At 43.0% G+C, this 20,909-nt stretch overlaps 1 protein-coding gene across 1 annotated transcript in view; it reads right to left on the bottom strand.

The window, feature by feature from the left end:
* Positions 1–8,314: 8,314 nt before the first annotated feature.
* Positions 8,315–20,909, bottom strand: part of LOC132972966 (metabotropic glutamate receptor 8-like) — a 139,491-nt gene continuing 126,896 nt past the window's right edge. The window contains exons 10-11 of the mRNA XM_061036127.1: positions 11,915–12,161; positions 8,315–8,950 (exon numbers count right to left, since the gene is read on the bottom strand). Coding sequence (XP_060892110.1) covers positions 8,901–8,950; positions 11,915–12,161 — 297 coding nt within the window. The 3' untranslated portion in view covers positions 8,315–8,900. The remainder of the gene's footprint in view (positions 8,951–11,914; positions 12,162–20,909) is intronic.

Below are 20,909 nucleotides of genomic sequence, written 5' to 3'. Positions count from 1 at the left end.
CCTTCTATTTATTGCCACACATGTGATGACATCATAGTGTTTCCCATTCCTCATTTTATGTCATCTCAAGCCTGCAGGGGACTCACACACTGCACACCTCCTGCCTTTAAAGTCTGTGAGGATAAAGGCGTAAGAGTGATTGGGAGTCAAGTCAAGGAGTGAAGATACAAACAGGAGAGGGAAGTGTGACAGTCTAATGTGCATTTCTATTTGAATATAATAACTTTACATAAATGTTGTTTACACGCGGTATATAAATGTGCTGCACTGAGACAACAGAACACCTGCAGTGTCAGAGGTTGAGCAGTGAACTGTGAGCTGACCGACCTCTGAACATGCCGCTGCAGGTCACAGACCACCTGCGTCTGAACCCACCTGCAGCCAATTAAAACCTCAGAGAGTCAGGGGGAAGCTGTGACCCTCCCTTCAACACACACACACACACACACACACACGCACACGCACACGCACACACACACACACACACACACACACACACACAGAGAGAGAGCTGTGAACCGATACCTGAGATGATAAAAATAAACTTTGATGTGTGCGTCAGAAACCATCAGGGAGGACGAGTTTCTCACAACATGACGAGAAGCTTCCTGTGAAAACAGTGGAATAACACACACGGTCAATACTAATATTCTTCATAAGAAAGCTGTTGAAGTTTATAGCAGCTGAAGTTGTGTTACAATTAATATTGACAATGGAGGAGGACAGTATCTGAGCCACAGAGTTGATTATTTGGGGGCATCCATACACTGTAAATATTAATGGATGAAGCCTGAGTGACGACACCCATCTGTTCCTGCAGGGGGCTCTGGAGGCTCATCAGCAGCAGCTGCCATGTTGGAAATCCTGTCTCAGTCTAACTTTCAGTCAACCTAATGACAGGCTGAGATCTGGAGCTGAGGCGGGTTTTAAGCCTCCTGACAAATCGCGACATCGCGCCCACCTGCCAATCATGTCAGCTATGCACCTAACTTTGGATAACAGGTATCATTCTCAAAATAAAAACAGAGCCGTCTAAAAAAATCCACCCCCATACAGTGTGTGCCCATGATGACAATAACTAATCAGACCTATTTGTTTGTTTGTACCAGGCTGTAAACATGTTTATTTATGCTGTAAAAATTGCTTTTTTGTCTGTGGTGTGTGTATGTGACTTCCGGTGTTCCTGGAGCCAGCCTCTAGTGGACACTTGAGGAACTGCAGGATTTTGCACTTCTGCATTGGCTTCATTTTTCAAGACCGGAAGTTGATGCTTGAACAGAAAAAGGTCAAGGACAGTCCCTCAAGCCAAGGGAAAACAAAAAAATGGGTATATACTTATTTAATCATCAACTTGACCACACAGAAACTCCATTATGCAAACTTTTTTTTTTAAATGTCCTGCAATTCCTAAAACAAGCCTTAAAACACCATTTTCAGTATAAAACAAACACTCATTTAGTTTCTATTCTATAACCACTGGACTCATTTAAAATGGTCTGTGCTCGCTGGTATCTTCCTGTTGCCTGAATTGCAGACTCATTGAAATAATGCAAACTCTCTAAGAGTAATTGGCAGAGGGGGCCACCGACAGCAGCGATGTGAAAATGCTTAGTCATGAGAAATACCTTCAGTGTGTCCGTCACTGAGCCAATCAAGCTGAAGTTGCAGGATTTTCATGTCGGTGTCAGAGTGCTTCACGGAAGATACGATACAGCGAGGAAGAAGCTCAACCTGCTGGAGTCATTGTTGTTCAGGGAGAAGATCTTACCCACATGCACACGATATTTAAGCTATGTTTCTTGACAGCTGTATCCACTCTTAAAAGGCAGGATGTTAATTTTCTCCAGATCCACTTTTTTTGGTTGAAATTGTCTTTAGGTCCTGACAGAAATTAATAACTCATGTGCTCTGAAAAAGGAACAAAGAAAACCCGTCATCTGTAGCAGTTGTAAGTGTAGCGCCCGTCCCATGTAGCTATTTGATTTAGTCAATATTAAAGGGGTGTCGTAGTACTATGGGCGGGGCCCTGGGTACTTTACTTTATGGCTGACCGTGCTTACCTGTGTAACAGAAATGAAGAAACTTAATGCTAAACCTTTTTTAACTAATTTATGATTTTAATAAATGGCGGTGCCTCCACTTAGTGAGGAAATATGAACTTCTTATCGCAAATCCCACTAAGAATTTGATTTCTAACTTAATATTCCTCTTTTTAAACTCAAAACACACCTTAATGAAATTAAATAGGACACAAAGACTTCTCTTTAAATTCAAATGTCGAATTTAGTTAAATCAAAATGATTTTGACCATATAAAACAAACAGACATAAAATATAATTCTTTTCAATATTACCTTTTTTCAAAAGTCTTCAGTTCAAGTAAATATTGACTAAGGGTACCCTTCAAGCTTTAGACTTTAGTAAAACCTTTGAATACACACAATGAATACACACTTTCACTTTCCTTTGGTAAACAAAATAAAAGAATGTCCTTTAAACCCAAATAAAACGTTGCAGGCCTGATTCGATGCTTGGGGGCGTTGTGACCAAAAACAAATGGCCGCTTCACTTGCTTCTGCAAGCAGAGAAAATAAAAAGCATGTGCACTGGTTAACTGTTACTCACGAATCCTTCAGTTCTCAGCGGTAGTATGGTCGAAAAGGCAGAAAGCAGAGCAATGGTTGACAAGCTGAACAGTCTGGCGGCAAACGTCCAGACACAGTGATAGCTGATTGGGGAGACTTCTACACATCCAGCGGGTCCAAAGAGTGCTTCCTGGTCCACTGTATGCATTAATATATCTATCAGTCTCAATAATTATCCACAAGCTCAATTATTCCTCATACCGAGTCTATGTGAGCTTCAAACTAGCTTATAAAATGAACATGAATTAGCAACACACAGTAACATTAGCTGCTACTACATTGCAGATAAAAGCTAATTCCACTAGCGCGCTAATGCGCTAATAACGCTTAGCATAACACATTTACATACACTACTTCATGCCGAAGCAGTACAAATTAAACACACACATTATATTTACCTTATGCATGCTTCACAATGTCCGTTACGCGTCGGTAAACTCTGCGTGCACCTTAGTATCAGACATGTAAGATTCTGCAGCTTCTCACTCGTGGATACGTCTGTGTAACGATCTCTTACATTAACCCTCGACTCTACTCTGCAGAGTTCTGACTGCATCCCGCCCCTCTACCTTTCTGATTGGGCTGAATGATTTGTAACAACGAATAATTTTAACAAAAACAAAAGATAGACAGTTTAACAGTCTCTTGGGTTAAGTTGTGAGCTGACCACGTTGCTCGTGTATACTGCAACCAAACCTGTTTGAGTTTCAATGAACTTTATTTACACCTTGACAAAGACTTATCAGTCTGCAAATAGCTTCGCTTTTTGACAATTATGAACTGTTTTATTTTTAAAGAATTAAATTAACTCATGTTAACAGAACATTTCTCTCTGTTATAGACATATTTATCTCGTTTATTTATTTGTCAACATTTGTATTTCTTTTTAAATGACATTTTAACGTATTTAACTGTCTGAAATGATACATTTTAGACTGGGCTACATAAGTCTGTAAAAACTTCTACCAATGTCTGTCACAAGGTACCAATCTGATGAACCAATCAGATGCCTCCCTGTCTCCCTGCTCGCTCTCTACCTCTTGCGTGCTCTAGTCCACACTCAAAGCATGTCACTGATGACAGCGTTTATACTGTGAGTTTACTTACTGCTGAATGAGACATGAGACGACGTAGTTTCTACACAATGCAAGAGATGAGCTGAGGTCCACTTCAGGAGCAACGGCGCTCATGCATGTAAGTGAGGGGGCGTGGCTTTAGAGGGAGCAACAGAGGGGGTGGGTGCAGACGGAGCACTGAGGGAATGCTACTTTCAAAATCATGCTAGTTTTTGAAAATGACCAACCCTGACTTTAACACTCAATAAAAACCCAATATTGCAATATTCTTGTTGAGAATTAAAACAAAAACAGTACAGCATTAAAACCTGTGGTTGTGCTTCCAAACTAAAGTAGAGTCCTCGCTTAAAAATGCAAAATTAGGAGGAATGGGGTACAAAATTCAGATTTAGCGTCAGAATTGACTTCTTGGTTTCCTGTTTCTTCCTCAGTAGACCAGTGATGTAAGTGAGCTCTGAGGTCTTTTTATTCAAATTCTTATTTTGGAAACCTCAGTGGACTGAATTTAATTTCCTTTCTGCTGATTCTTTTGGCAGTGTCCTCCCTGGAGCTGATTACTTCCTGGCAGTCACTTCATAAATACAAGCAGTGTGTTCTGCCAGGCTGCTCGGCTGATTCCCCCTCTGTGGGAACACATTCAGACCCGTCTGTCACATTTCTGTTTCAGATGGTTCTGCCCCGGGCTGACAGCGGCTCTGCTGATTATTATTGATCCATGTTACTGGAAGGATCTGAAACTTTATGACACACTGGATGTCATAGCCTTCAGATATCATCCGGTCCACTCTGAACCTCTACCTCTTGTGTTTGATTCTTTTGCTCCTGCAGGAATCAACAGATCATCAGCCACATTCAGACCGTCTTTACCCCCAATGTCCACATACTCTGTGCGTGCTGCGGTCCGTCAGCGCCACACACTACGCTGTAGTTCGCTGCATCTCTAGTCAATAATAACTGTCCTATCGCTCCAATAAAGGCACAAAAAGCCCAAAAATAAATCTTGGAAAAAGAAAAAAAGAATATAACAAGCTGGACAGGAAGTCAGACAAGGAAACGCACAGAGCATCTGGTCAATTTCAAATTAAATACAAAATAATGAATCGCGATCATGTTCTTTTTTCACTTTATCAACATTATGTTATAACAGGAACCAAACAAACAACAAATCAGAAATCCCGTGTGATCTTGTAGTTCTCTTGTGATGTGTGTGCATCTGATCATGGCAGGGCACACGCCGTCGGACGGAGCAAAACCGCTGACGGACAGCGGTGTGCACTTGGTATGTGGGGATTGTGGGTAATGCGGGGATGAGGTGATCCCCCCTCTGTACCGTCTTCAGAGGTGGTAGCACAGGCGTTACAGAGGCGTTGGCGAGGGAGCGCAGCGCTGTGTGTGAGTGCATGTGCCACAATGCAGAAACCTAACGGGAATGCACAGACTGGGACACCAATTTGACAGCATCTTGGAATCAATAATGAGTGAACAAAGACGTGATGACGGCTGAGCTTAGTTATGGCACTTTTGGCGGAAAAAGCAGTAGTTATCGATCTGTAATTGTTAAGAAATAATTGGCCCCTTGGGTTTCACAGCTATGGGGTCAGAGGTCACCACCACATTAGTTCTGTCTCAGTGAACAAACCAATATTAAGCAGCTTTCGTTTCCCCCATGAGGTTTGACATTGTGTTGTAAATCAAAGTAACATTTACTCTGAGAAGTGGGATAGATTCATTACACTGGGTTACTTCTAAACTATCACTTTGAAACTTGGATCACAGATGAATGAAATGTAAAACGGAGGGATATGGTGATCCATTCATCAGACTGAGTGCTGGAGGAGAAAGCCGTGAGAGACTGTACGCTCTGAAACCAGCCGGCGAGCAGCCACCAGACAGAAGTAGGACAGACGTCATTGTGCAGTTAATGGGTTTCACTGGGATGACAATGTCAAAATTCATCAGCTGCTTCATCGTCTGAAATGTGCAGAGAACCATCAAATCAACTCATTAAATCCTCAGAGTGAAATATGAATCCTTATCTCATTGTCCTCTCGACTGGAGGCTAGTTAAGAGGAGTTCAATATTTTGGGAGAGTGAAAATATCAATACCACTCTCTTCAGAGGAGAACCACAAGATCACGAGGGAATCAAGAGAAAAACAATGTTTAACTTTGTCTTTCTGAAGTCGCTTTGACACATGTTTTGACGTGTATTGTGTTTTATTTTGAAATTGACTGGATTCTCTGTGCGTTTCCTTGTCTGACTTCCTGTCCGCCTCGATCTATTCTGTCCAGCTTGACGCGTGCGTGCAGTGCATAGACTTGCAGTGCATTAGAAACAGAGCAGATCGTACTCACGCTGCTCGCTGTGGAAACAGGAGCATTGACTATTGTGGCAGCGAACAGCGGCGATGGACTGCGGCATGCACAGAGTATCTGGTAATTGGCAATTTCCATCCATCCATCAATTATCTTGACCGCTTTTCCCGTTTGGGGTCGCAGGGCACTGGAGCCGATCCCAGCTGTCATTGGGCGAGAGGCGGGGTTACACCCTGGACTGTTCGCCAATGAATCACAGAGGAGCTGACATATAGAGACAGACAACCAGCCACACTCACATTCACACCTACGGACAATTTAGAGTCACCAGTTAACCTAACGAGCATGTCTTTGGACTGTGGGAGGAAGCTGGAGTACCCGGAGAGAACCCACACATGCACAGGGAGAACATGCAAACTCCACACAGAGAGGCTATGTATGACAGGGACTCAAACCAGGAACCTACTAGCTGCACTTTCAGATAATGCGATTTAGATCTCGCATGTATTCGGCTCAATAAGCCCCCCAGTTTTCATGCTGGGCTCTGACCCGGAAGTCTAACATCACCGAGGCAGAAGAAAGCCGGAAAGAAAACAACAATGAGCATTGTTGTACAATTAGTTGTATTCGTTTAATTTGCTTTTTTGGAGGGATTAGGGGACAGCTGTTAATTGGCTGGGGTCAGAAACTTCCTACACTCTGTACAAACAAGTGCTGTAATGGTGCCCGCTTGTTTCTTGTATAAACTGAGTCACTCTGCCATAGTCCTGTGAATTATGCAAGTAGAAACATGAAAAGTAAAGGGTTCAAAGGTCATTACGACCCAGCTGTCATGATAGATGATTAGTTTTTATTTTTGTGTTTTTTTTCAACAGCTGCACATCGGAAGCGAAAGAATGAATTGTGATCTTGATCGAGAGATGAAAACTGAACTTGCAGACGTCAGACTTCCTGTTCAGAGCTCCATAAGCAGGAGGTACAAACTCTTACCTGTCGGCTAAACAGAAGAACAAACTCCAAACCTGTGGAAGAATTCAGATATATTTCATTGTGAGGACGTCAATTCATTTTCTGTCTCTTGGCTGAAACTGTGTGAAATGAGAGCTGTGTCGGGGGAAATAAAAGCAGGATGCCCGGAGGCTTCATCCCTCAGACTCTATCTGTCCTCTTCTTCTTCTTCTTCTTCTTCTTCTTCTTCTCTGCCAGGAGATGCAGAAATATTCATTACATGCATGAAGAGTTCTCTCTGGCAGCTCGTATTGATCCAGCCTCTCGGGTTCCACAGCACGTATTGATCACATCGACTGTCTTTTTTTCTCTCTGAAGTCTGTAATGAGGCGCACACTGTGCCGAGTTCCTGCCAGACTCAGGTTTGTATGATGTGAAAGGTCGACTCCAGTGAGGATGCAGTTTCTGTTCATTTCCTCCGCAGCTTAATAATGCAGGGATGTGGAGGAATTCTTCTCCTCTGGTGAATAAACGGGTCACGTCTGAACTGTCACATCCTATCTAATCGCACCATGTAAATCATTGTGTTTTGAAAATCAGGAAGAATGTGCAACACTTAAATGCAGCAAATATCTTGGACTCACCTTGGACAGTAAACTCAGCTTTGATCAAAACACAACTCACACTCATAAACGATGCCAGCAAAGACTCTCGACCTAACGCACACTCAGCGCCCTCTCTGTTTCACCTCCCCCTTTATTACTTCTGTATAAAAGCATCATCCAACACGTCCTCCTCTACTGCTCACCCTCTTTCTTCGACATGCTCACTGTTGTTACTCACCCATATCAGAAATATTGCTTCAGAAATAATTGGCCTACCTACCCCAAAACCTCTCACGGCTCAACTACAAAGCCCTGACTCAGCGAGCACTCACCACAGCCCAGGACCCCCCTCTCACCCACTCAATCCACTCCTCTCTTTTTCTGCCATCAGGTCGGAGATCCAGGACTCTCACCCGGAAGAGGGCAAGCTTTGAAAAGAGCTTTGTTCCCTCGGCTATTGAAGCTCTTAATAAGCTTCCATGCTGACTGGCCTCTTTCATTGTCTCTCTGTTTCTTCCTGTTGTTTACATGTTTCATCCCGTGCTACATGTAGCCTATACCTGTGTACCAACCGTGCAAAGCTGTGACAACAAATTTCCCCCTGGAGGGACAATAAAGTATTACGTTATTATCATCAGATTGCTTGGTTTGAACTAATTGTTCATTTGTTCCCTCATTCACACTCCCCCCCCCCCCCCCCCCAACAGATTGAAGCGCGGCACAGAGTTGTGAAACATTCCTTTATTATAAATAGATCATTTGTATAAAAAAAACGGGCATGCTTCAATTCAACCATGGCATGTAGACACTTCACGACCAAAAGCTACCGTTCAGTTAGCCGAAAAACAGCGACGCACTCATCTCATAATGCAGGTCGACGGGACGGACGACATGAGACAAGAATCAGAAATTTCACAACCACAAGTTTTTTTTTTTTTTTAAACGTACAATTAGAATCACAACAAATATGGTTGTTCCCCCACAAATTATTTTTTGTATTTCTTCTTGAAGACTTGTTTTAATAGATTTTTTTTTTTTTTTTTTACATCCTTCCGGGTGCCATCCTCCTCCTGCGTCCTCGCGGATGTGTTTTTTCAGTTGTGATTCTTTCAGGTTTTTTGGCGCCATTCAGGCCACTTCCCTTTCTTCTGTAAACATTAAAAACACCACAGATGTGTTGATTCAGTTCCTTCTCATCCTTCACATTGTTCAGAGCACCCCAGTCCTGACTCCGGCGACGTCTCCTCTGACTCTGACAGGAATCTTCTCATTTTTGTCTCCGCCACCTCTTCGCGTCGAAGGAGTAAGTTGTTCACATGGCGTGGTTGGTGTAGCTGACGTAGGTGTTTTTTGTTGGAGGCACTGAGGAGAGAAAAGAAAGAGCAGATTGGTAAAGTGACTCTATTTTATCCACAAGCAGTCCCTGCAAGATAAAGCCGATTTAGAGAATGATTTCTAATGTCACTGATCAGTCAAAGTACTGTTTGTCTCCAGATAAAATGTCCATCCTTTTGACAAACTTCAGGGCAACCCGCACAACTGGAACAGCTATCACTGTACCAAAGAAGAGAAGACGCTGAACAGAACCACTGAACCAAGAATTGATCGACCACAGCACACCCAGGTGATTCAGAAGCCCAGGAGGCCTTGTACCAGCAGCAGAACAGAAGCCGGGCTCTCCAGTTGAAGGAGCTCCCCCATCCTTCAGCGAGGTGATCGGGCACTACTACCACCCGACGTCCCTGACGCCCAGCCACCACCATCAGACTGTGTCGTCCCCACAACCACCTCCATCCTCATTCATGCACGTCCTGCTCCGACCTCCACCTCAGCGGCAAGGAAGTGTGGACAACAGGAACGCCAGGAATACAAAGGAGACATCCTTCCTGCATCTTATCCTATTTTCCTTTTGTAAAGCACCTCGAGATAACACTTGTTATGAATTGGCGCTATACAAAAAATGATAGATGGATTCTTCCAGTCTGTTGGGGACCTCAGCCAAAATTCACGGGTGGAACCCCTAACCAGCGTTCATCATCATGAATCCTAAAGTTCACTTTAGTATTATTTCAAAATATGAATATAAAGAAAATTGTAATTTAACAAAAACAAATGCCATTATGTTAGGCTACCTTGGGTTTTGTTATTCAAGTATCTCTCCCCCCTGATTAGAGCTAGAATAACAGCATTCAGCCATTTTCTATTGTCTGAGAGAGAGAGAGCTGTCAGAGGGGGCATCCCATTGTTCTTAACAATGAATAAGGTCTTTGAGGTCTTATCCAAGAGGAGACAAGCTGACAACTCAAATTAAAAATGTTTTTGCATGGAATTCATATCAACCATTACTGATGCAACTTCGGGATGTTAGCAAAATGCAAACACAAAAACAACACTTTCACGTCAAAGAATCCTGGAGTTGTAAAGAATTCAATTTAGGCAGAAATGTAATATATTAACATTATTTCATGATGTCTGGTACAATATGAATCTTTAAATTGACTCCGTCTGTATTTGTACTGCGAGAAAAAGTTTCCAAACTTCCAGTCTGAGCAGGAATTTGAAGTACAGAAGCTGAAATGTAGTTTTCCTTGATGATGGTTTTAGAGGACAGGTCAATCAGTCATTTAAACTGTTGGGATTTAACCTCAGGTGACCATGTACGTAAAACTCAGACATTAGCAGTTGTTGTGATTTGTTGGGCTTAATAAGCCTCAACAATGTCGTTTTTAAAAACCCCTGTATCTCCCCTCCCGTTCACTGAACACGCTGCAGGATTAGGAGGAAGCTGAGAAAGTGATGTGAGCGCTGCAGTTCGTTAGATTGAGCAGATCGGTTCAGTCAGCACATCTCTGATGAGTAAACAATCCGACGTCTCCGACTTTTCTGCTGACGGACGGAGACACAGCTTTGAAGTGAAACTCTGTAAACAGTTTGGCTTCATCAGATCTGGTCTCAGGTGACGTCTGAGCGAACTCCAGTCAACTTTCTGTTAAATCCTCGTTACAGCGGGGGGGGGGGGGGGGGGGGGGGGGGGGGGGACTTCTGACTCTCCCTTCACCTTCACATGGAAGACTTCACAGAGTCTTCTTCTTTGGTTCAGACAACACTGAATACTAATAAAGGTTAATTTTGTAGAAGATTATTTTCCACATATCGAATGTGCACAGGTATTAAATCAAGCTGCCAGCTTTAAACCAATCAGATGGAGCTGACATAACACATATTAGACATTGAGAAGTCTAAATGATTAGAGGTACAAAAAGTTATGGAATTGCTCCCGTAGATTAATTCAGCAGGCAGCAACGTAAAACATGGAAGCAAATACATGCACCTTGTTTTAAGTTTCACATTAATATGGGGAGGCAGTAGCTCAGTCTGCAGGGACTTGAGTTGGGAAGGGGGCGAGGGGGGTCATCAGTTCAAGTCCAAATACCAAAGTATTAAAGTTGGACTGGTGGCTGAAGTGGTGCCGGATCACTTTCCAAATACTGCCGAGGTGCCCTTGAGCAAGGCACTGTATCCCCAACTACGGTGGCCCTGAAGGTCAACTTTGCAAATATTTCATGAAACACAAAAACATTTTTCAGGGAATGCTAAATATATTTCCCTTGCTGCAAAACATTTTTGTTATTTCACAGTTCCTGAAAAATGTTTTCAAAAAAAATGTTTTTGTGTTTCATGAAATACTTTTGCATGTAGTGAAAAGTCGCAAAACCTTTGGAGGTCTTCTGGGGCACTGCCAACTGGGTGGAGACCCCAGGGTCGACCCAGAGTTCGCTGGAGGGATTATATAGACTAGACTGGGAACGCTTCAGAATCCCCTGACGAGGAGCTGGAAAATGTTGCTAGGGAGAGGGAAGTCTGGGTTGACTTACTCAATTGCTGTCACCGCGAAGAAAATAGATGGATGGATGGACCGTAAAAAAAATCTAGGCTGGGTCCAGTTAGTTTGTTATTGTGTGACTTTGGTGGACATCCTTCTGAGTAGATTGGATCAATCTTTACACACAGGGAAGTCTGGCAAGATCATCTGAACAAAAAATCAGGACTTTTCTTAAAATTGTCAGAAGAGGGGATCGATATCGGCCTGATTATCTTAGCATCCTGCCAAACAATCTAAGCCTGTCAGGGAATAAAAACAACTTGGATCAGGCATTTTTAACTCAAAGGATTAAGTTGTAGCCATGACAACCAGATGACTGAAGCAATCTGTACACAGTACATCTCAACATTTTATAGCTACCCGTCATTTAGCCCCCAAAGTATCCTCATAAAAAGGTTAAAGCCCCTTTAAAATGTGGCTCAAATTCCCCTCACAAGACTCACCGTTGGCCTCCACACCCTCACACAGCTCGGTCTTCACCTCGCCGTTTGGCCGCTCGGCCGCCAGCTGCGACAGCTTGCTGGTCATGGTGGCGGCGGTGACGATGGCCTTGAAGCTGCGTTTGCGTTTGGGGACGTTCTGCTCGGGATGGAAGATGATGATGTACACCTTCGGCATGTAGAGCATTCCCAGAGAGACGGAGGCGCTGAGGCTGAGGGAGACGGTCAGCGTGGCCGTCTGGATGTACATCTGAGGAGAAAAGGGAGAGGGGAGGGGTTACAGGACTGTGTGTTGGGGGGGGGGGGGGGGGGGGGGGTCATTCAAAATCCAAAACCTGTAGGAGACTTTTCAGAGATGTGTTGTCTTACAGGATAACTTCAAGTGTATTCCTGTTGAAATTATTTCCCATCATGCTCCATGGTGCAAATCAACAAAAGGAAGAATCCATCAACCCATCCAGGAAGTATTGTTTTATTGACTCAAGAATTAGAAAATGTGGTGAAATGTAAACAATGAGGGAATCAAGCAAACATCGAACGAGAAGCCTGGAGAACAAAATGAAAGGATCCGTCTGAACTAGAAATAAAAAAACTGATAAAAACTCCTCATGAATCAGAGGCTTTCCATCTTTTTAACAGCAATGGATCCATGACGCCTCTTTTAACCGCTACTCTTCTCAGACCGTTAACGGTGAGCTGTGGATGTTTGCAGCGGTGGACAGTTTGACTGTTGGAGCTCCATCACGAGAGCAGCTGGAACATCGTTAACTGATAATCTCTGGTCTTTAAACACCATCAACGACAGAGCGGAGAAACACCGGGAGGCTCCGACTCTCCTCATCACAGTTTGACAGATGAACCTGAACGTATCATTAGGCGCCGAGCTGCGTTTATGAGCCAGTACGAGACTATTGATTGTCTGTTTGTTATCTCGGCCTGCTATGAAAAGGCCAGTTTTTAATGACAGAAGAACAGGGGGCGCCTAAAGACCGGCTCCATGGACTCACTCTGAAGCCTGACTGCTCCAAATATCTGGAGTAAACTCCCAGTAATCTGCACGTCTGCTCAAACTCTCAGTTCTCTTCAATTGGGGTTGAAGACTCACCAGTTTTTCATTCAAAAATAAAAGACAAAAGCCCCTATAGTCAGCTACTGGAAGTTCCTCACAGGAGCATTAAAGGCTTAATATGCGATTTTTCACACTTAAATGTAATAAAAAATATTAGATCAAAAAATCGCATATAAAGCCTTTAATGTTAAAAAATATTTCCTGTGCTGGTCTGCAGGAATTATCAGAGGATGGCAAATAGTTTGAGTCTCCAAAGCAGGACTAAAATTAAAAATCAGGTGCAAAGTATTTAACCTTCTATTTGACTTCTAATCTGGGGATGAGTTTGTTGATATCTTATTCTGGAGTCTTTCAGAGTTTCAGTCCTCACCTTCCATGTCAATGGAAGACGGATTAAAAAGATGTTTCTGACTGATGATCCAACAGATGTGTTTTTGTGTTCCTTTATGGTTTTTTAATGACTGCATGCGGCACGTCATCTGATCTTCATTTAGTATCTTTACATCCTGAGTTGTTTATGTTCGGGGAGGAAGAAAATGAAGGCTTCCCACTGCTGCTTCAAAGACTTTAGAGGACAGAAAAAAAGAGGAAAAAAACGAGTTATACATAGAAATGAAGTGCTATAGGTAATGAAGAGCAGCGGTGAGTATTTATGTGTATTAATAAGACTGTCAGAGCCCAGTGGTGATGCTGATGAAATGGATTTGGGTTAAAATCAACTCAGCAGAGTTATCAGAGAGAGAGAGAGAGAGAGAGAGAGAGAGAGAGAGAGAGAGAGAGTAGCTTGGTTCAATCTCGTTTGCTCAGACAGAGCATGCATCAAGCTCTGTTTTCTGTCCCCATCCCCCGAGCATCTGTCAAACAACACACCTGTGTTACCGACACACAACCCACAAACATACCCCCTGCCCCCTGTGGCGTCACGAGAGTCGAAGGTCCAGGGTTAATGGTCCTCAGAATGAAGTGTCAAACTAACAGTGGGAACTGCTCAGGGAATCCTCAGCAGAGGGATGGAGAGGAAGGAGAGGAAGGAGAGGAAGGAGAGGAAGGAGAGGTAGGAGAGGAAGGAGAGGAAGGAGAGGAGGAGAGGAAGGAGAGGAAGGAGAGGATGGAGAGGAGGAGAGGAAGGAGAGGAAGGAGAGTTAGGAGAGGAAGGAGAGGAAGGAGAGGATGGAGAGGAAGGAGAGGAAAGAGAGGAAGGAGAGGAAAGAGAGGAAAGAGAGGAAGGAGAGGAAGGAGAGGAAAGAGAGGAAAGAGAGGAAGGAGAGGAAGGAGAGAATGGAGAGGAAGGAGAGGAAACAAGGCGACAGATGGCGAGTTTTCCACCCCCAGAGCCCAAAACAAGGCTGGCTGTGATTCCAGCAACGCATCAAGGAGTCATTATGAAAATGTATGACAGACAGCGAAGCATGAACTCATTTGTGAGCCTGAGAGAAAACAAAAAGCTCTGAGGTGATTTATGCGTCCCCCTCCGACACGAGATGTTATTACAAAACCAACGACACAAACAGCGTGACGGTCATACGGGTTTGATGACGGGTTTCAGGGGAGATTAAAGGAGAGAGGTGAAGAAGTGCACATACACTGACTCAAAGTCGACCACTAAGTCCTTGAGAGTCACGTAAAGGGAGACACACCTCTTTGCCCTGATCAGACTCGTTCTCAGCGTTGTGAAGCTACATCTTCTTTTTTATGTTTTTTTTTGTAAAAATGAGCTCTATGTTTACAACCTTCATCCACACTGCTCCAGATACTCAGCGGCTCTTAAGCTCAGGTTTTTTGACCCTGGGTTGGTTGGAGACTTCAAGGTTGCATTTTGATGTTTCAAGGCAGAATCAAGAGACTTTTAATGATTTATTTTTGTGCCTTTAATGGAGAGATAGGACAGTGGATAGAGGAGAGGAGTGGAGATCAGGGAGAGAGAGAGAGAGTGGGGAATGACATGCGGGAAAGGAGCCACAGGCCGGACCTGAACCTGGGCCGCCCCCTTAAAGGACCACAGCCTCTATACATGGGGCGTGCGCACTAACCACTGTGCCCCATAATCAAGAGACTTTAAGGTTGTTTTCACAACAGGCTCGATTGTTTCATATGGTGCCCGTGCACCATTCCTCCCCTCTCCCCCGCTCGTCTGCGTTCACATTTGTAACACTGTTCCGTTCCCGAGAACACTTGTGTATGTACACATTCAGATACAGCAGGTGGCGGTATGCACATAGTTGGTTTGCAAATCTTGCCAAAAAGCAGAAAGAGGAGGAAGTAACCATGGCAACCACTTTGCAGGCTGAGTCCATCCTGCTAACTGTGGATGTTTTTGTTATTTCTGAGACGCCAACAACGACCCTCTTTCTACTTCCACATCCACCGTGCAGCTCAGAGGATGAAACAGGATACAACAGTTTTTGAAGCGTCAGGAGCCGTTTAGAATGACGTCATACAGCGTTCCGCTTCCTTGTTTGAGCACGGTTGTTCTCCCGCGGACAGTACTTGAGTACACATGAATCATGCCCGAGACCGCCTCTTCAAGCAGACCTTGAGTACAAGTACAGTACAAGTAGGGTACATTACGTTCACTCTGATCAGATTAACTGGACTTTGGGGTCAAGTGTGAAACCACCTTAAGAAACTATTACTTAAGAAACCTTCACTCCCTGATTAACAAGTTCCAGTGTGTTTGTAGCAATTTGACATTATAACACTTATTTCTCATTACATTTATTATCTTGGCTTTTCCTTTATCCTCCTTCCTGCAGAGATGATGTAGGTACTGTATGTATGAGAGGTAGGATACTGTTATAAAGCTCTTAAAGATCCTGTCAAATCAATCTAAAATGCCTATCCAGATCTTGAATGGTTTGGACTACATTCACAAAAATTATCAAAAAAAAAATCCTATCAATTTTCCACGACTGTACCAATAACTTAAGTTTCTTTTAGCCGCTGAAATACTGAACACGAGGATAATCTATTTCAATCAAGAACTTGAACCCCCCCCCCCCTCCGGACACACCCCTGCAAGTGTGGGAGAACATTTTGAGCAAAATGATTTGGAATAATTCTAATGAGTTTGTAATATGTAAATTGAGGTAATGTATATAAATCAAGCAGGAATATCAAACCTTTAAATGTTGGGATCAATCAGACGGTTCGTTCTTAAATATCCCCAAGTGTCTGGATATTTTGAAACCTTTCATAAGAATTGTCTCAAAGGACAGGACAGGAAAGAGGTGAATTATTGTGATTGCTTTGGGGAATAGTGTCTAAAGTGACACATGCAGCATCCAGAATATTTCTGCATGATGTGCTTTTGCAGCCATTAAAGAAGTCTGACGATTGACTGAGTGAGTGAATCATCAAACTTTTAAGCCTCCATAGAGGGAAGTTTATGAAGGTTTGGGGAGGTTAATAGAGGGCAGAATCCTGTGACAGTGCAGCTGTCTGTGTCTGTGACCCGGACGCCACCTCCCTGCCTGATCAAAGCAAGAGCAGGTTTACTGCTGAGGACTGTGGGAGTCTGATCTGAGAGCAGCTGAGGCCTGAGTGAAAGTGGAGCAGAGGATCAGTGATCTGAGCATCAGCTGCACGAGGACTCGAGAGCACAGGTGGATGGAACACAGAGGACGACAAACCACAAACCCAGCGATGCTGAATGTAGCATGCCTTTACATTAACATTAATGTGATGTATTTAAGGTTGACCTGTTCTGCTGAAACCCATTTAAAACCTCACATAGTCTAATCAGGCGGGCGGTGGCTCAGTGGTAGAATGTGGGCAAAGTTTGAGATCATGAGGTACACTTATGTTGGAGTAATCCCAGGATTAGCCTGCAGAGGGCGCTAAACGGCTCGTCCTGCAAATCTGGCAAACCAAGATTTACATGAGGCAGCTTTGAGCTTCGACCTTAACTACTGCAACTACTACACCCCCCCCCCCCCTCCCAATGATTGCTGTGTTTCTGTATATTTGCGACCATTTAGGTTCAATAAATGGGTTAAAATTGCTCTGTAAAAAATGACCAGGTTAACTCATTTTTTCCAATTGTATTAATAATAAAAGGATTGATTAGTTTTTTTAAATTTAATTTATACAGTCTTTGCAGAATGAAAGAGGTTGGAATAAAACCTTTAACACTTGTGGTGTTAGCGCTTTAGCACCAGGAAGCTAAATTTCAAATAAACCTCCTAATTAAAGTCGATCACCTGAAGTTCAGACGTTTCCGTTGTCAGAGACTTTAGGATTCAGGATGTTCATGTCCATCTGATTCTCCGCTTGAACATTTTCTCTTCATTTGGCCCGGGGAGACTGTTTCCCCCTCTCAGAATGAAAAAACCACAAAACAAACGCTGTTAAGACGACAGCTATGGATGGCGGGCAATAACGCTGTGGTGGGTATTGACTTTCTCTCCCCACGTCTGAGGCTAATGAAGAAGATAAGCAGCAGAGCGGAGCTAATCGGCGCTCGCACACAGAGGTTTTATAAAAGAGAAGCAGAAGAAACGGGAAGAAGTGGAAAGACGTCAGCAGCAGGTTTTTTTTACGTTGTTCACCCAAAATACAAGAAAATAAATCTAAACTTTTGCTTTTTTGTGTCGTGTTTTTCTCTTTGTGGAAATGTTGGCTTTGACATCCAGTAATCTTAAGCAAAAGAGATTCAAACTAAAGTGAAGCTGCATGGACAGTCGATGGGCAATCTTAGAACCCATCACCTGTCGTCTGACGATCACATATGCCTCACACTTCTCGGTTATTCCAGTGTACCATTTTCTATGCGTTGAATCGTCTACAGTCCAATTAGCAACTTCAGAGACAACCGTGTGTTTAGACGTAAAGTTCGCCCTTCCAGGTGTGTCTGAAAAATAAACACCATCATGATGCAGATTTGTAAAAAGTAAAAGTCAAGCTTTGTCTGGTTTGTCCTTAAGAGGAGAATAAATCAACTTTTACAGGAGTACTGTGCGACTTTTGGAGCAAAACAAATACTTTCTTCCCCCATCCCTCTCTTCCTGTTTCTGCCCAGGGACAGAAGCCATTTTCAGACTGCTTTGTACATTCATAATGATTCCGCAACGGTGTAATATATGGGTGTCTCGGTCGGTTATTTCACATTGCTTTATGGTGTTGTGAAGGCACAGCTGGAGCTCCAAGTAGACACAGAGTCAAAAGGTGCACACACACACAACGCTGCACATCCCTCCGCTGGCTCTGCTGAAACCGTCTCACCTCTGTAACGCCTCTGGACAGGGGGGGGTCACTTTGTCCCCCATTTACGTCTCTGCAACATTCAGATTGAAGGTGAAACGTCCCAGGTGCGTAAATATGGGGCGCCGATTGTAAAGTTGCGCACACTACAAATAACAACAACATTTCTCCACATTTAGCCCTAAAACATCACTTTTTATTCACATTTAGAGAAATATTTGTGAACTTTGTCATATTTACTTTTGTGAATAAAAATGTAAGATAATTTCATTGGCAAATATAAATGTTAAATATTATATCTAAATGTTGAATATTTTATCTAAATGTTAAATGTTATATATAAATGTTAAAAATACATGTCCTGATTCTAAATATTTAGCTACGTTTCTAAACATTTAGTTTACATTCTAAATATTTAGCTTTGATCCTATATATTTAGCTAAGATTGTAAATATTTATAATCAAAGCTAAATATATAGAATATAAACTAAATATTTAGCAACGACTTCTAAATATTTAGCTAATATGCAAATTCACTCTCCCACCCACTGGAAGCACCAAAATAAAAGTTTGAGGAAGCGATCCAAGCCGTTAGAAAAGAAACGTACCAAGTGCTGTGATGGCGCTGTGGAAGATCCTGTGTCCGACACCGAAGAAGTAGTGCTTTGAAAACCCTGAATTGCGGCCAAAACGGCCCTTCCAATATTCTCCGCTAATTCATTCGACATTTTCAAAATCCCGCCAGTCTCCTGTAGGAGACAATGGTTGGATCGCTTCCTCAAACTTTTATTTTGGTGCTTCCGGTGGGCGGTAGAGTGAATTTGCATATTAGCTAAATATTTAGAAATCGTTGCTAAATATTTAGAAATCGTTGCTAAATATTTAGAATATAAACTAGATGTTTAGAAACGTAGCTAAATATTTAGAATCAGGACATGTATTTTTAACATTTATATATAACATTTAACATTTAGATAAAACATTCAACATTTAGATATAATATTTAACATTTATATTTGCCAATGAAATGATCTTACATTTTTATTCACAAAAGTAAATATGACAAATTTCACAAATATTTCTCTAAATGTGAATAAAAAGTGATGTTTTAGGGCTAAATGTGGAGAAATGTTGTTGTTATTTGTAGTGTGCGCAACTTTACAATCGGCGCCCCATAGGTAAATATTGCGAATTGAAACATCAGTTTGGTGCAGAGAGTAGCTGATATGTTAGTCACTTGATTTGCTTATATCGGCCTGTATTATCAGCCAGCCAATAAACCGGTCAGGCTTGAGAAAAAATGTCAAGTTTCAATACGCATTGGGGTATATTCCTTGAAAACTTTTCGTCTAAATGAATAAGAATCAGCGGTTGATAAAAAATCTTTAGTTTGTTTGAGCTGAGATGGATCATGTCCTGAGGGAGGGGGTGTGATAAAGGGATCAAAGAGATGTTGCATTTAGATTACAAATGAGCTTCTGAGTCAGCACTCTGATCTGCATCAATATTCAGCACAGGACTTTAATTATGAGGGAATTCACCTTAAAGCAACAGTCCCAAACACTCTCATGCACATGTCTGGGGTCTTCACATCCTGCTTTGTTTGGAAAAATGTTAATGAACAGCGAGTTTCAGAGTGCAGCCACGCTTATTTCCTGTTTGATTTTCATTCTCTGTGATAAATCCTGGCAGCATTTAGTGGTTGTAAACGCCGATGATAACACTAATAATAGCTCCGTTAGCATATTTATGTGATGAAGTAGCTCATCAGCTGAGGTCAGAGAGGCTGGATTCCCTGAGAGGAGTCTCTGCATGTTAATCTACTCTGGGATCCTCCAGCTGGATATCAAAGCCTGGTTCATTATGAATGGCGGCAGCGTGACTCTCTCACAGCGGCCCTGACTGCTCTCTGTCTACCTGCCTGTGAATGTGAACGCCTCCTAGGAAAGCCGGTGTTGCGTTCAGGGCCCGGCACCTCTGATGTGCTTATTAGTCATTCTCTGGCTTCTCGCTCTGCTGGCCTCAGCTGTGGCCGCCTGCTGCTGCTGCTGCTACTGTAAATGTCAGCGAGGGAGAGTTCTGCTCCAGATTCACAGCGTGAAGGAGAAGATCAGCTGATCAGTTCAACCTACAATGCTGTTTTGAATTCTCTCCCAAAACAACTGAAGCCCCAGTCCCACATTGAAATATGTGAATCCAACGACCCAGAGACAACTCAGGGTGGAAACGACTGAAACTAGGTCAACAACTCAGCTAACAACTCTCAAGACTTTCACACAGAAATCTCCTGAAAAGTCAGAGGCTAAGTTGTCTAGCTCCGTCCACCAGTTTAGAACTGAAGAAGCCTTTCATGGCCATAAAGTTGCACTTGAACACACCGCAAAGACTACAGCCAACGGCCAACCACCGCAAACTTTCTGCACTTGCGAGAGAGGAAATAACTCTTCATGCCAGCAGGTGGCGGTAGTCTGTTGTTATGATACGAGAAGACTATTTTCACACCGCTGTCGGTCACCACTCGTATTATAGGTAGCCTACTAATGGAGAATAATGTCTGATAAAAAGTTGAAAATGCCGCTGGCGTTGTCAGTCCTTGGTCTTTTAGTGGAAAAAGAAAAGAAGAGGCAAGGGGGACAAATAAGGAGAAACCGCACTAATGGGTGAAAGCATGGATACTACAGCGGCATGCTCAAGGGGCTTTCCTGAACCTGTGTCGAGAGCTGGAGAGAA

Source organism: Labrus mixtus, chromosome 4 (assembly GCF_963584025.1).
Source record: "Labrus mixtus chromosome 4, fLabMix1.1, whole genome shotgun sequence".
Taxonomy (NCBI): domain Eukaryota; kingdom Metazoa; phylum Chordata; class Actinopteri; order Labriformes; family Labridae; genus Labrus; species Labrus mixtus.
Note: the sequence above shows the minus strand (reverse complement) of the source record. Positions and strands in the feature narration are given on the sequence as shown.